The 15,668-nt window shown below is 38.9% G+C and overlaps 1 protein-coding gene across 3 annotated transcripts in view; it reads left to right on the forward strand.

Annotated features, from left to right (window-relative positions):
* Nucleotides 1–12,354, forward strand: part of NOP14 (NOP14 nucleolar protein) — a 34,073-nt gene extending 21,719 nt beyond the window's left edge. For 2 of the 3 annotated variants that reach the window (XM_073342655.1, XM_073342656.1), the window contains 7 exons: nt 593–694; nt 2,830–2,983; nt 5,282–5,441; nt 7,960–8,107; nt 9,839–9,957; nt 11,487–11,642; nt 12,042–12,354. In XM_073342655.1, coding sequence (XP_073198756.1) covers nt 593–694; nt 2,830–2,983; nt 5,282–5,441; nt 7,960–8,107; nt 9,839–9,957; nt 11,487–11,642; nt 12,042–12,141 — 939 coding nt within the window. In that variant the 3' untranslated portion in view covers nt 12,142–12,354. Of the gene's footprint in view, nt 1–592; nt 695–2,829; nt 2,984–5,281; nt 5,442–7,959; nt 8,108–9,838; nt 9,958–11,486; nt 11,643–12,041 lie in introns of those variants that run through there. The other variant, XM_073342657.1, reaches the window with a different exon arrangement.
* Nucleotides 12,355–15,668: the final 3,314 nt, after the last annotated feature.

Genomic DNA, 15,668 nt, shown 5'->3' on the forward strand with positions numbered 1-15,668 from the left:
AACCATCATTGCCTCAGCAGGCCTGACTTATCTTCAGTGCTTGCAGTTCATTTTACTCTGAGATCCAGTAACCAAACAGCCTTATTAGAGCAAAGTATTATTTATTTAGAACAAAAGCATTATAGAGAAAACTATCCATTTTCCATATAGGAATCCTGGTAGGTCTGAGCTTCCAAACCTTCAAAGACCAACAGGGTGGTGGTCTCTTCTCTTAACTCACCAACCAGGTCTCTGTCCAGCTACAAGGAGAGTGCTCATTAAAAGCTGTTTAGTCCTTTTGATCACCCACATTGTCTTTCAAATTTGTGCCATGATGTCCTTATCTGGGGAGCCATTGTATTGCCTGTTCATTCTTCCAACAGCTCCCATTGAAGTAAAGCAGTATAGACACACAATAAACATTCTACTGCTCCAGTATGTTGTACAGTCTCTCGGTAACTAGGTTACATATCAATTATTACTTCTCAGTATTCTTGAGATTACTACATAGCAGGTCCATGTCAAGAGTCACATTATATGTAAAACCAATTAAGATACTCAGAAAGTTATTTACTGTATTCTAACTTCTTAATCTGTTTTATCCTTTTTTCAGCTCATTTATTTGAAAATTACTGCAATACTATTTCCTACCTCTGACTTCTGGCACCCAGTAGTAACACCTGCATTGGTATATATGAGTCAGTTACTTACTAAGGTATGTCTGTAATATTTTACTTCAGTATAAAGTTCAATCCTTCCATTTCTGTCTTATACTCCAATTTAAAATGCAATGAGATTAAGAGAGATATTTAGAACTTTTTTGAAAGAATAGCTAGGAATATGTTTTGGTAGTGTGTTATATCAGTAACTGTCAGGAAAATATTTTTAGTTGAGGAGTAAAGTCCCACTTAGAGTAAAGCCTTACTCTGACAAGATCACATCCATTGAGTTGTCATACAAAAACTCCACCCTTGAACTTGAGTGCCTGGTATTAAATGAGGATGTTGCTATAACAGGCATCATAGAAACTTGGTGGAACAATGATAATTAGTGGGACACGGTAAAGCCGGGAACAAAATATATATGACAGAATAGTTCGTGCTTTTGGGGGAGTGGCACTGTGTGTGAAAGGAAGTATAGAGTTAAATATAGAAAAATCACAAATGAATCAAACTGTACCATAGAATCTGTTATGGCTTGAAATTCCATACTTGAATAATATCAACCTCTTGACCGGGATGGTGATTATGAAATGCTCAGGAAGATTAGGGAGGCTACAAAAACAGAAAACCCAGTAATAATGGGGGATTTCTACTATCCCCATATTGACTAGGCACATGACCTCCAGACGGATGCAGAGATAAAATTTCTAGACATCACTAATGACTGCTTCTTGCAGCAGCTTGTCTTGGAACCTACAAGGAGAGGCAATTCTTAATTTAGTCCTAAGTGTAGCACAGGATCTGGTCCAAGGTGAATATAGCTGAACCACTCGGTAAAAGCGACCATAATGTAATTAAATTGAACCTCTTTGTAGGGGGGAAAATACCAAAGAAACCCACCAAAATAGCATTTAATTTCAAAAAGGTAACTACACAAAGATGAGGAAGCTAGTTAAAAGGAAATTAAAAGAAACAGTCACAAGAGTGAAATGCCTGCAAACTGAATGGAAACCATTTAAGAACATCATAATAGATGCTCAAACTAAATGTACACCCCTATGACATTTCAGGGTACAATCCAGACCAGTCGGAGGTTGTCTCCCCACCTGCCCTGCAACCTCCGATGCATCACAGTGATTTGCTATTGTAGCTTGCAACCTGGGTCCCTCAAACATCCAAACAGCTCGGAGGTCATACCCTGAGTGCCTATGTATAGCCACAGCACGCTCCAGTTACGCTGTGGCTTTACCAGTCTTGATTATCATTTATAGAGTGACTGCAACACACTTCCAGTCCTGAATTTTTCCCCAAAATGTGTGTTGTGCTTTGTCCAGCTCTTTCCTGGACAGTTCAGAAATTTTAGGTCTGTTGCCTCATGACAGAACAATATCCAACAGTTGGCTACTTTAAATGGAGTTACCCAAACAATTCAGTTTAAAGCCATTCTTCTGTTAGTATATAAAGTCTGTGAGAGTCATGGAATATAGTGGGTACATGATCCAATTCATTAGTGATACTATCTTCCATATATGCTAATAGCTCTTATTTAAGAGGGATAGTTGATTTTATTTATAAAATATCTATTCTGTCCCTCCAGAACTTGCCTAACTACATTAAAATATATTGAACAGAAGTGTCTCATTTTTCAATCTTAAAGCCCTATTTATATAATTGAAATGTCCAGTTTCAGTTGCTCCTGTCTCATAGGAAGTGCAGAGTTACTTTGAAATCTGGTTGTTCTTTAGTTCCTTTCTAAAAGTGGACATCACAGCCTTGCGATGCAAACTGTAGGACCGAAATTTAACAGACGAGCAAATAATAGAATAAGTATCACAGAAACAAGGCAAGATATAAAATGGAAGTAATTCTTGTTGCGCTTTAGTGCCCTCTAGTGGTTAAAAGTGGTTAAAGTAGTTTTGGCAAGGTTTCTACTGAATTCTGCACATCCTCCCTTCAATGAGGTAAGGTGTCAAATTTTCCTAGGGAGGCACAACATGTATTAAAAATGACCCCAGTTAAAAATGTATTAGCTAGCTTTTTTAAAAGCTGCTAAAAATGACTGGTGGTTTAGATCATACATTTTTTGTGAAACTTATTAAAATCTATCAGAGGTTATTTTTGCTCATGGCATAAAGCCTTAATTTTCATACTAATATGTTAATGCAGGGTTTTTTTTATTTTTTGTTAGTGCCAAGTCATGACACTACAAGATGTTGTTAAAGGATTGTTTGTGTGCTGTTTGTTCCTGGAATATGTATCACTGTCTCAAAGATTCATACCAGAACTTATCAATTTCCTCGTTGGAATGCTTCACATAGCTATACCCCAAAAACGACTACAGAGTAAGTTTGCTTGGAATGATAAATATGAATGTGCATTTGTTTTTATACCTCAAGCTTCCTTGCAATTAAAAATTCCACCTTCAGAGCTTCATGTTACAAATGAAAGGCCAAGTCATCTCCTAGATAGATCTCCTGAGCTGACCAGGAAACTAAGCTCTCAAATGCTGCAGTTCCCAGGAGATCCTCCAGACACAAGCGCCATCTGTGTGGAAACCGCCTTCTTCCACACTGCTTCCCAGCCCCCATAGAAAAACAGCTCCTTCCCCTTTGGGCACCATGGTGTAGTGAGGAAACCAGTGTGAGTTAATGCTGATAAAGTTAATTTCTGTGGAGTTGTGGGTGTAGCAATTGATGCTGCAGACTGCAGCTGATGCTACCCACTCCTCACCTGTTAACCAGAATGCCAGAAGAACTGCAGTGGGACTTCCATGCAATCAGGATACAAGAAAGGTGTATGCCACAAAGCTGAGATTCTGCCTCCTTGCATACCTGCCTGGATTTGCCTCCCCTTGCACTCATAGTAACAGAGTGAGAAATCTGGCCTGTAATGTAGAGCAATCTTCATATTTAACACTTTGCGACCACATCATCTCTGACTGTCTCTTTAATTTGGCCTTTTCTACTTGCTCATGATTTCCGTGCCAGCCTCTCTCTTTTTCTGGGCACTCTTCCTCAGTGCCCCATTTCGAAGTGCAAAGATGACACGTTTTTTTCTTTGTCAGGGAATTTAGTGACAGTAATTCACCAATAAGGGGAAGAGGAGAGTTGTTGCCGAATCATGGAAATCAAATGCTTGCTTGCAAAACTTTCTCCATTGTTCAAACTTTGATATGATTTATCGCCGATAGGTCTGTAAATTGTTACCAGTGTGAAACTTCCCAACAAGTAGTGCTGGTTTCTAATTATGTGTGTGGTGAGGGAAAGTTAAATAAAATGTCTGTTAGTGGTATAGCAACACTAATCTATATAGATATTAATTACTTCCACATAGAATATCAACATTTTTGTGTGAGATATTTTAAAGCTTTGGTATTTGAAGCATGTATAAAAATCCAGTCATATTTTAGAAATTCACATTAGAACTATTGACATATTTGCTGTGCAATTTAATATGGCTTTGACACGTACCTGCCAAATACTTCCTTCATATGATTGTCCTGGCAGCTTGGTTGTCTGTTAACACAGGATATTTAAAAATGAGTTCACACCTAATTTTGTGATACATATTGATATGCTATCATACCAATAAATTCCTTGATATTTATTTTTAACAGCTGGTAACATAATTTAATATAACTCCATTATTTTAACATTGAGGGCCTGATCCATCTGCCTTTCATGTGAGGAAGAGATGTGGAACAGATCCTAAGAAAAGATTGAGAGAGTATGTCTCAAATGCAGATTCAGATGTACTTAAGGCTTTAGAAAAAATTGTTCCCCTTTTTTAAAAAAAAAAAAAAAAAAAAAAAAAGTCCATTGTTCTTCCTTTGTAGGAGAAATGTCATTATTAGGCAGGTAACCTTTGGTAATATATTGATCAAACATACGAGTAGAATAAATACTGTCTGCCATTCTGTTAGAAGTAGAGCAGATGAGTATAATTTAAACATTCAGGCCCTGATCCTGTGGACAGTTATGCACATGCTTTACTTCACTACCATGAGTAGTCAGATTGACTTACTGGTACTACTTACAGTAGTAAAGTTAAGCATGAGCATTGGGGCCTTAAAGCCAAAACCTCATCTGTCTTTACCCCCGAGTCGTCTTTGTACTTTCAGGGCACAGACTCTTCTTGCATACATATAAAGAGCCATTTGCATCAATGTCAATATAATATATAAATAACTTAATAGAATTATTTTTATTTTCATTGCTAAAAGGTTTTGAAATGAGCTCCTTTCTAAGCCTGCAGGGCTTAAAAACCTGTTCATTGCACAGATTTATTTTTCTTTATCAGGGTTGGCAATTTCCCAGGGAGAATTAGTTTAGGACAGGGTGCTGTGAAACTTTTCCTGACGTCACTGTCCCTACTGCTTTGCAAGTTCCCTCGTCCAGCTGATCTCTTATTCTGGTCCCTACAGGTACCACCATCTTTCTCCCCTACCCCCCGCTGACTTGATTACTGGGCTAATGTTTCTGTAAAAAAGATTAGCGTTGTGTATATTTGAAATAGCCTAATTTTAATAAAGGATCTTTATAAAACTATAAATTTTCTATAAATCAACTTTTTCATGTTTTAAGACTAAGTTTTAATTGTGAGAACTAATCTGTATATAACTGTTGTAACTGTGTTTTTAGGCTATACTCCAGTGCATCCTTTCAGACCAGCAGGAAAAAATTCAGAATTACTCTTGGTCTGTGATAAGAAGGATATGGAGACATGGCAAAAGCAAAATCTGCCACTCAATATTATGACTAAATTAAAGGAAAGCAGCAAAACAGAAATGAATCATTTCAGGTATGTGAAGAATATGTAAGGGGAAACTCCAAGTTATTTCTTGTGTAACTTCGGTGACAATGTTCTGTCAAGCATGTTACCTTCTAGGACAAAAGCTGAGGGTGGACAAGTGTAATAAATTATTTTCATCATATGGTTCTTGTAACATATTAAATAACGAAATATACCATTCTTAGGGTCTGATGCTGCAAAGTGCAGAGCACTTTCTGTGGGGGCTAAGCACCCCCAACTCTTTTTGGCTTAAGTGAGATTTGAGGATGCTCAGCACCCCACAGGAGTTGTTAAACATTTTGACGGGTCAGATCCTTAAGCAGCAAATAAATCTTGATTACATGAAAAAATAACCACATCAAAAGAACATTATTAGGATTGCAAAGTCAAGCGCTCAGAAGTTACGAGAGTTAAGAGAGCCTGTGGAACCTTAATTTGACCCAGTTGTGGGTATGCATTGTGATTCAGTGTTCAGTTACATGATCACATTCTGTTTTTCCACAGAGTCCGAGCCTCGTTCAGTGCACAGAATGGATGATATTTATGTAATGAGCAGCTACTGAATAGTTTCTCCTCGTTGTTCTTTGTGTGGCCATAGGCCTTATTTACTGCACATTATTCAAATCCTGCTCTGAAGACAGAATTATTAATTTCCTCCTGTGCTTTTCTGTGACACTCATCACTATTATATCTGAGTGCTTCACAAACATCAATGAATGTATCTTCACAAAATCCTTGTGAAGTGAGGGAGTGATATTACCCCCATTTTACAGGCAGGGAACTAAGGCACGGAGATTATGGTCAAAAGCTTCCACTAATTTTCTGTGCCAATTTGAGATTCCTGGGACCTGACTGTTTGGAGTAAGTTATAGTACTTTATATATTCAAAGCATAGCTCCTATTGACTTCAGTTGCAGCTGTGAGGGCTCAGAATAGATCAGAGCTGCCGTGACCCAGTGCCTTACATTCTGTGACACAGTATGCGTCTCACAGGGTTGCGACTCACAGTTTGAAAATCACTGATCTAGTCTGACCTGCACATTGCAGGCCACAGAACCTCACCCACCCACTTCTGTAATTAGAGCCCTAACCTCTGGCTGAGTTACTGAAGTTCTCAAATAGTGGTTTAAAGACTTTGTTACAGAGAATCCACCATTTACACTAGTTTAAACCTGCAAGTGCCTAATGCTACAGAGGAAGGTGAAAAACCCACAGGGTCTCTGCCAATCTGACCTTGGGTGAAATTCCTTCCCAACCCCAAATATGGCAGTCAGTTAGACCCTGAAGATGTGGGCAAGACCTACTAGGCAGATACCTGGGAAATAATTCTCTGTAGTAACTCAGAGGCCTCCCCATCTAGTATCCCATCATACCATCCCCTTGGCCATGTCTCCCCCCCATCACTGTCTCCCTGTCCCAGTCTCTTTGCACAGCAAGTCTTAGTTCTTACCTGGCTCCTGGTTGGATCTGTCTCCCTTCCTCCCCGCCCGCCACCATTTTTCCTTCTCTGACTTCCAATACCAGTCTTCTTGGCCAACCAGTTCCAGCCTCCCCCATTTCTCCAGTCCTTGTCTCACCAGACCTCTTATCCCCTATCTAGTTCTTTCCTTCCCCTCAGTCCTGTTGTTGTCCCCTCTGCATTCAAATTAGACAGATTTCTCTTCCAAGCTGCCTGAGAGCTAGGGAACATTGAGAGTTTAGGAGAGAGACACTCTCTGCTCTCACTTCCAGCCCTTGCCATCCCTCTGGTTGGGAGCAGTCATTGTAGGGAAAGTTGGGCTTTGCCACTTACAGCCCTAGGCTGGAGCATGCCCATCCACTCTGTGGGGATGGCACATGTGGAGTCCTGTCAGCATTAGAAGATGTAAGGGGATGGAGCCTGCTCTGTGTGAGGATGGTATGTGCATAGTGTAGTCAGCACTAGCAGTTCTAGGAAGCTTGGGCCATGCTCAGTCAAGACGGAATGTTCAGAAATTTAGCTACTACAATTGAAGTCTCTACTGAGCATGTGCAAACTGAAATTGTTCAGAGGCTTATAACTTGGCCAGTTTTGAGTGGATTTTCACAAAGATGTCAAATAGCACAACCCTGACACAAAAGCCAACCTCTGCTAAATTTTAAGTGCCTCCTCCAAAACATGAGGACACTAGAGCTCTTCAAATAAAAGGTTGCAAGAATATTTTACCATGGGCAAAACAAGCTATTTTTTCTAGCCTTAGTCGTGAAAATGACTGAACATATTTGGCCAGAATTTTCCAAAATAAAAAAAAAATCAGCCTGAAGCAGGCAGAAATGAGAAGAGAAAATTTCAGCCCAAACAGTTAGTTTGGCAAAGTTATAAGCAGCAGAAAACAAGGTTTTCTGATTAAGGTTGCCTTACGCTTCGCATTAAAATAGGTGGCACTATCGACACTGCCTATAATTTGTTTAGTTTGAAACTCTTGAAACTTTCATCTGCATATTCTAATTATGCAGTAAAATTATTGCAGATACGAATTTAACATGGCTGTATATATCTCTCTAACAGGTTATCATGTCTAGCTGTGTGTTTGGATCTCATTAAGAAATGTGCAGCTCTGTATGAATCTTTGTCATCCTTCCATGAAATAATGCAACCTATCAGAGCACTTCTTACAGAACATATACCAGTGAGTGAATACCCTAAACAACTGCAGGTAAATGTTCCCCAAAAACCTAATTGCTGATGTAAAAGTTAGTAAATTCTGGGATCTCAATATGTGCTAACAAAAAACGTAAAGCTAATTAAAAATAAAAACAAAGTGAAATATTTTTTCAAAGGTCAAGCATGTTCTCTTTTTAGGATTTGGTGTGCAGATATCTGGAGTATGAATCTATGATGCACTAGCCTGCCGCATCCTAAGTGCCCTAAGGTTGCTGCTGCTGCACACTAAAAATTCTGTGAGGCACATTATCTACTACTGTTATACTATAAATCCTAACCTCAGCTTGCTGTGCACTAAGTTGGTGTATAGACAAGCCCTTAGACAATTTGAAGACTAGATGAGTGTTTCTGTGGAAAAGTTGGAATGTGTACATAATGTTTTGGATGGACATTTTTCATGATGCAGCCAAACCCACCTTTTTAAGAGCAATGTTACCTCTAATTTTTTACATCCATGTGCAGAATGAATTTTGTTATGTGCACCAATATGGAGGTGATGTGTGGCAGGGGTGAGGGCCGAGGGCTTTGAAGTGTAGAAGGGGGTGTAGGGCCGGGCTCTGGGGTGGGGCCGGGGATGAGAGGTTCAGGGTACTGGAGGGGGCTCAGGGCTAGATCAGAGGGTTGGGGGGCGGTGAGGGCTCTGGCTTGGGGGATGCAGGCTCTGAGGTGGGGCCGGGGATGAGAGGTTCAGGGTGCAGGAGGGGGCTCAGGGCTAGGACAGAGGGTTGGGATGCGGGGATGGGGGGGTGAGGGCTCTGGGGTGGGTCTGGGGATGAGGGTTTTGGGGTGCAGGCTGCCCCGGGGCTGCAGCAGGGGGAGGGGACTCCCCCCAGCCCTCTCTTGCTGCAGAAGCCTGGGGCTGCGGGAGAGGCATCTCTCCCTGCCTACACAGCTCTTGATAGCCTGCTGCGCGGTCGCACAGCTTAGAGGGAACTTAAGTGGAGAGGGTAACATTTAAGGCATCTCCATTGTGGTAACTCTTTAAGTAGCTCGTTTTATAGGAATAGCATTCTGGCAGTGCTGTTCCTGAGGATCTTGTATGAATCTGTAAGTCACTGGTACAGTCAAACAAATGTATCAAATAAAGTAACAGATACCATGGGCATGGGCGCCTTAATAAAACCAGTATAAATATGTATTGTCAGCTTCACCAGTTAAAGTTAGTTAGCTCTTTCTTTTCTAGAGATGGAAGAATAAGATGATCTGAGTGTAGCCTGACTCTCTTTTGCATTCAATGAGGATGGACCCTCCTATTTAGCAGTAGCATCCTCTCTAGCAGAAGAGGCAGGATGAAATATGTTAAAGAATAAGATGTAATGTAGATGGCATGGAAAGGCCATGTTAGTCACAAAATGAGCAATGAATATTCAGCCTTAGAGTTTTAAGTTGAGAAACAGGAGCTGAGTTAAACTAGGTTTTATCAATTGTCAGTCATGCCAACCTGGCCTCTTTTCTCTTTGGCCACAGACCCTTCCTGCTGTCCATCGCAGCACCCCCTATAGACCTTGGAAAGCCTTTTGAAACTAGCCAGACCTGAAGGTTTAAAACTCTTCAGGACTAGCAAATATCCTAAAGGTTAATTGTGATCTTACTAAGAGAGAAAGTAGCTTGTTCAGGATGCCTTAGCCAGGAAAACATTATTCCTGAGACAGCCGATAACTGGTTTGTAAAACGTGATATCTTTGATTAGCTTTTAAAATCCTAACCACCTCTGCATTTTCAGGAGTTGCATCAAAATGCTCTGAAAGAGATAGAGGACAAAGGAAAACACTATACCCCCTTGGTGTGTGAGAAAAAGAAGCCTGTGCCATTGAAATTGTACACACCCAAAATAGTGAAAGTGTAAGTACAGTAATCCTTATAGAAGTGAAGAAAGCAAAACTGCAGGTTAGGCTTTGAGGAGCATAGAGAGAGGCTTCAGCTAAAGGCTCTTGGTCATTCTTTCCTAAATTTCCAAGCAGAGTAGGGAATGGAATTGCCATCTCCTACATTAGGTGCACACACTGCAAAGGATTGACTACCCAGAGAAAGGGAAGGAGGAATCCTGAGAAATTAAGGGTGGATTGTCTTGTTTTATGGCTAGAGTATAGGACTGGAAATCAGGGGATCTGGAGGCTATTCCTACTCTCTTATTCATTTCTCCCTCAATAATAGATTCATAGATCTTTAACACCAGAAAGGACCATTATGAGCATTTGATCTGACCTCCAGCACAACATAAAACACAATCTGGGTATCTGTTTAAACTGGTTCTTAATTTTGGGGGTCTGTCTAGACTTCTCAGCTTTCCTAGATTCCCAGATTGTCACAATGGCCAGAAACACGTTTTTTATCTTTGGCTGACCAAGAAATATCACCCCTTCCTATCAGATATAGACCTTTCCATATACACATCATGTGTATCTTTTTGTGTTCTGGGTTAGATTATAGCAACATGGGATTAACTTTGAAAGGTATTTGGTAGCTTTTACTAATACCGAATGCAGTTACACTCTGACTCAGGTAGACTGGCAAGGGCATATTACACACATACTCTTCACTGGCTGCTGCTTCATTTCCAGACAGAGGCACTAGTTACTATCATAAATTATCTTACTTGTTGGTCTCCGTTAAGATACTGCATTTGCTTCACCATTTGCATTCATACTAAATTCCCTCTGGCTATTTGCCGAAATGGTGAAACAAATCAGGTATCCGCCGTTCCCCCCCACACACAGACACATCTCTCCTCTTCCCCCCCCCCCCCTCGCCCCCCTTAGAATTTATCGTGAGAAATATTAACCTTAGAACACATTGTGAGAATCCATTTTTGTCCAGTTTCAGAGTAACAGCCGTGTTAGTCTGTATTCGCAAAAAGAAAAGGAGTACTTGTGGCACCTTAGAGACTAACCAATTTATTAGAGCATAAGCTTTCGTGAGCTACAGCTGATGAAGTGAGCTGTAGCTCACGAAAGCTTATGCTCTAATAAATTGGTTAGTCTCTAAGGTGCCACAAGTACTCCTTTTCATTTTTGTCCAGGTTTCCCACTAACTACAGATGCTGACAACTGGATTTAGCCAGCTAGTATGGTTTTCTCAGCCTCTATACTTCTGAGTATAGTGCTACATGTGGAAGGTTGCTCTCTGGAAAATGTTGTCTGCTCTTTATCTAAATTATGTAATATAGTCAGTTACTTTTTTCTATGGTATCCTATAAATATGTAATTATAAGTGAGACTGTTAACCCTTGGTATTGAGAGTTGCCATAGGAGTGTGCAAAGATGTAGAATATCAAGAAGTAACATCTATATAAAAGCTAGTTCCTGTGAAGTATAAAAGAGTATGCTTGACATAATAATTTATGCTTGTTCATACATGCATTCTAATTTCAGCCTGGAGTTTGGGAGGAAACAGGGAGGCAGCAAGGAGGAGCAGGAAAGAAAGAGGCTGATTCACAAACACAAACGTGAATTTAAAGGAGCTGTTCGGGAGATCCGCAAAGATAACCAGTTCCTGGCTAGAATGCAGCTTTCAGAAATTATGGAAAGGTAATAATATATGCTTACTGGTAGTTGAGTTACTCTCTATGCTGGCCAGTGTTCACTCTTAGTCCCTATCAGGACTGGCATGTTGGTCAACCATATTTTGAGGTCCAAACAGTTGTCTGACAACTTGGGAGCAACCACTACAAGACTTGCAATGAAAGTTACCTGATGTGTATTGCTCATCAACCTCTATATATTTTGCATGTGTTTGAATGTTGCTGTTTCATTCATATAGTCACATAATGTATATTTCTAAGTATCATATCTATAATATTTGTAATTTAAACTGTAGCAGAGGCAGTGTTTCAAAAATGTAGCTTTTTATAAATATTAAAATACATATTGTTTTGCTATTTTATCTGATGTCAGAATAAAGATTTAAACATGTGTTTGTTTTTATAGGGATTCTGACAGAAAAAGAAAAGTGAAAAATCTTTTCAATAGCCTTGCTACACAGGAAGGTGAATGGAAGGCAATGAAGCGGAAGAAGTTTAAAAATTAGACATTGACATTCTACAACAGGAAACCCTGGGACATTATACTTTTACTTTCAGGTAAAATATAAACTGATGGGTTTCGAGGAGACATTATATCTAGGTGCATTCCTTTTGTGGAAAACAAGTGCCTTCAAGAACGGTCTGAAAAAGGATTCTGATAAGTTGGTTAGCTGGCTGTATTTTTTTCGTGTGAAAAATAAAGATAACATCCTTTTGTATTTGTTGTACTTATTGTCATATTCATGAGAAATATTTTGGTGAATAGGTGTTCAGAAAACTGTACAGATTGTGCGTTCTTGACAGGAACTTCTGACCAATTCTGAGTGTCCATATTATGGTGCACTGTATGGGTATTCTAAAAATCAAGTAACAGGCATAGACTTTTTTGTGTATTTTTGATATTGCAAAATTGCTGACGTTGAATTAGCATCACAACTATATAATACTTGGAGTTCAAGCAGTAATGTTTTAATTAGGATTTAGCTTCAGGAAAGTAGGATTCCTGTACTCTAGGGCTTAATGGAACTAGTTTATTGACAGTTGGTGCCTGGTTAAAGCTCAACATCCATTTATCAATTCAATAACTTGACATTTGCTTCATATGTACTGAATCTTAATGTTGACCTCAATTTACTGTTCTAACACTCTGTGTAACATGGGTCAGTTAAACAGACTAGCTCAGCACCTTCATAACTATCTGATTACTCTCCCAGCTTTAAATCATATTTACATATTTCATCATAAAACAAGTTCAGTTACTGACAATGGGTACCTGAATGACCATTGGAAAATATTTGTACTCTATGTTCCATCCGCTACATTTGTGGAGAAACACTTTACTGTGTAAAGTTGGTCACTTGAATTGGATCAACATCCCAACATTCATCCCAATCTGCCTATATCCTAAATCCATCCATGGCTAATTATATGTGCAGTGAAGAAATAATTGTAACTTTTCCCGCAAAAACTATTTTCTTTTTAACTACATACCCTCTATAATTACTTTCCAGTTTCAAAATGCTTAAAGTTGTTCTAAAGAAGAGGCTAATAAGGGTTCTAAAGAACCTCTGCAAAATGAAACCATTTTTACTTCACAGCTGCACAAACACAAAACCCTTAAAGTGCAGCTCTACTTTGAAAAGTAGCTATGTAAAAATGGCAACTTTTTCCTCAACCTGCTGCTCCTCATGTGTAGTTAATGACTTCAGAGACAGTAAATATATACTGGTTTCAGAGTAGCAGCCATGTTAGTCTGTATCTGCAAAAAGAAAAGGAGTACTTGTGGCACCTTAGCGACTAACAAATTTATTTGAGCATCAGCTTTCGTGAGCTACAGCTCACTCCGATGAAGTGAGCTGTAGCTCACGAAAGCTTATGCTCAAATAAATTTTAGTCTCTAAGGTGCCACAAGTACTCCTTTTTTTTTAAATATTTACTGTTTTACACTGTACTTACTAGTAGCCTTACAGAGACAGCAGAGCTGTGGGAGAGTGAGTTGGATTCTTTTCTATATGTATCATTCATAGAATTGTTCCTCTAGGACCACTCATGTGAGAAGTTACTCATATGTGCAATGCTTTTGCTGGATCAGGGTTTAAATTCCAGTACGAAGGACGGATTCTAGCCTCAGATCCCTCTATGCAATCCCATTCTTTTCTGTCTACATATTTATACCATGCTTGTCACAACGGTTGTCACAGTGGTATATAGAATCCAGGATGGATCTCCCTACACATAAATATACAGTCTACTTTCTTCTCCCCTTTTAAAAACCTGAAAACTAATTTTTTCCAATATTCTGCACTCAGCTATACCTGTACATAAGGACAGTGTTGCACAGGTGATGTCAACATCGGTCCTGCAGGATTTTTATTAATGGTGGTGACGTCCATGAGCCAGAAAAAATACAGCTTATCCTTAAATGCCAAGTTGAGTTTGCCAGGCTAGTGGTTAGAATAAACAACTTTTTACTTTTAAAGTAAGATGATTTGATTTGATATATAAACACAGAACTTCACAATGCCATATTTAAATTTCCATTTCAAAGTTGAATACATAGTTTTCTGAACTGTGTAATTGCATAGTCAAAACAAGAGTTTTAATATGCACATGTATTTACCATGATTGTGCATCTATATAGTTCCTAACTCTTCACTTCTGTGATTGTGTAAGTGTACAGTGTACACGCAAATTAGAAATGGAATCACATGTTCATTTTTAAACAGAGTTCTGGAGAACTGTCATTTTATAATTTGGCCAATTTGTGAATGAAAAATGGTGGTTTTGACTTTAACTTTTTCTTGAAAAACAAAGTAACTCCAATCAATCCAGATGCAAAATTTATACTAAGCTGCTTCAAACTAGCCACAATGTTTTCTTTTTACCTTCTCGAATTAGATTTACAATGAAAGCACCAATAGACCCTGAAATATCAGGGTACAAATGAAAAACTGTGATGATACTTATATTTTTCCCTTTAACGCCAAGAAAAGCATACTTCATTTTTGCAAAATGAGACTTTTTTGTGTATCAAGATTTCTGATACAAAAGAGATGTCACCTTATTTGGGAAAGTTAATTTTTACTAAATCTCAAAATTAATGTTGCAATATAACTGATGAGTATAAGTATAATATAAGTAGCATAATGATGCATCAATTTTCTGCATTTAAAAAAGTTTATTCGGTGTTAAAAATCCAGTGCATAATATGTACATGCACTCATGCTGCATAAAAGATGAAGATTTCCTGATGTGAAATAGTTTTTCATTGTTTGAAATGTCAATGTTTAGTTAACCATTCCAAGAATCAACAAGGGCTGCAGTCTTCAAAGGCATTTTAAGCAGTTGGTGTACATGTTTGTGTTTCCACCAGATGCATCATGGAAATTCTCCTTTTTTGTATTCTCCTGATCTTTAAAAACAAGACATTTTGTATAAGACAGCAAAAAATTAAAAATGAACAATTTTTTTCATACTAACTTGCTTGCCTTAACCCTGCTGCACCGCTGGACATTTAGCGGCCGGAGATTGTGCTTGACAGGCAGAGGCTGGGATGGTAACCACTGCACTAGCTCTTATTAAAATACGCTGTTTTAAACCCTGATCAGATTTGTCATTTTGTAAGAGGGAGCAACCAGTGCTGTTATAACTATATTATTCTAATATTTTAAACCTGTCAGTAATAATAGCACAACATATATATGGCACTTTACATGTACAGAGCACTGTACAGACATTAAACAATCCTCAGGACACACTGTGATAGTGGCTAGTAAATACCCTCATTTTACAGACAAGGAAACAGTGTAGAAGTGACTTGTCCAGTACCGCTCCTCAAGCAAGTAGGAATTCATGTCCTCTTTATTACCATTCCAGGGCAAGCTATACATACATTGTATATTCTTACATTAGTGTTGACTATACATCTGCTTAGAAAAGCAGCTTGTAATGTCAGCATGTTCATATAACTTTCTTAGGTTGTCCTCTTTCACAGACCAAGCATGCCAGATTCAGGAGGTTTCAAACTGTTGCT

This window comes from Lepidochelys kempii, chromosome 4, assembly GCF_965140265.1.
Source record: "Lepidochelys kempii isolate rLepKem1 chromosome 4, rLepKem1.hap2, whole genome shotgun sequence".
Lineage (NCBI taxonomy): Eukaryota > Metazoa > Chordata > Testudines > Cheloniidae > Lepidochelys > Lepidochelys kempii.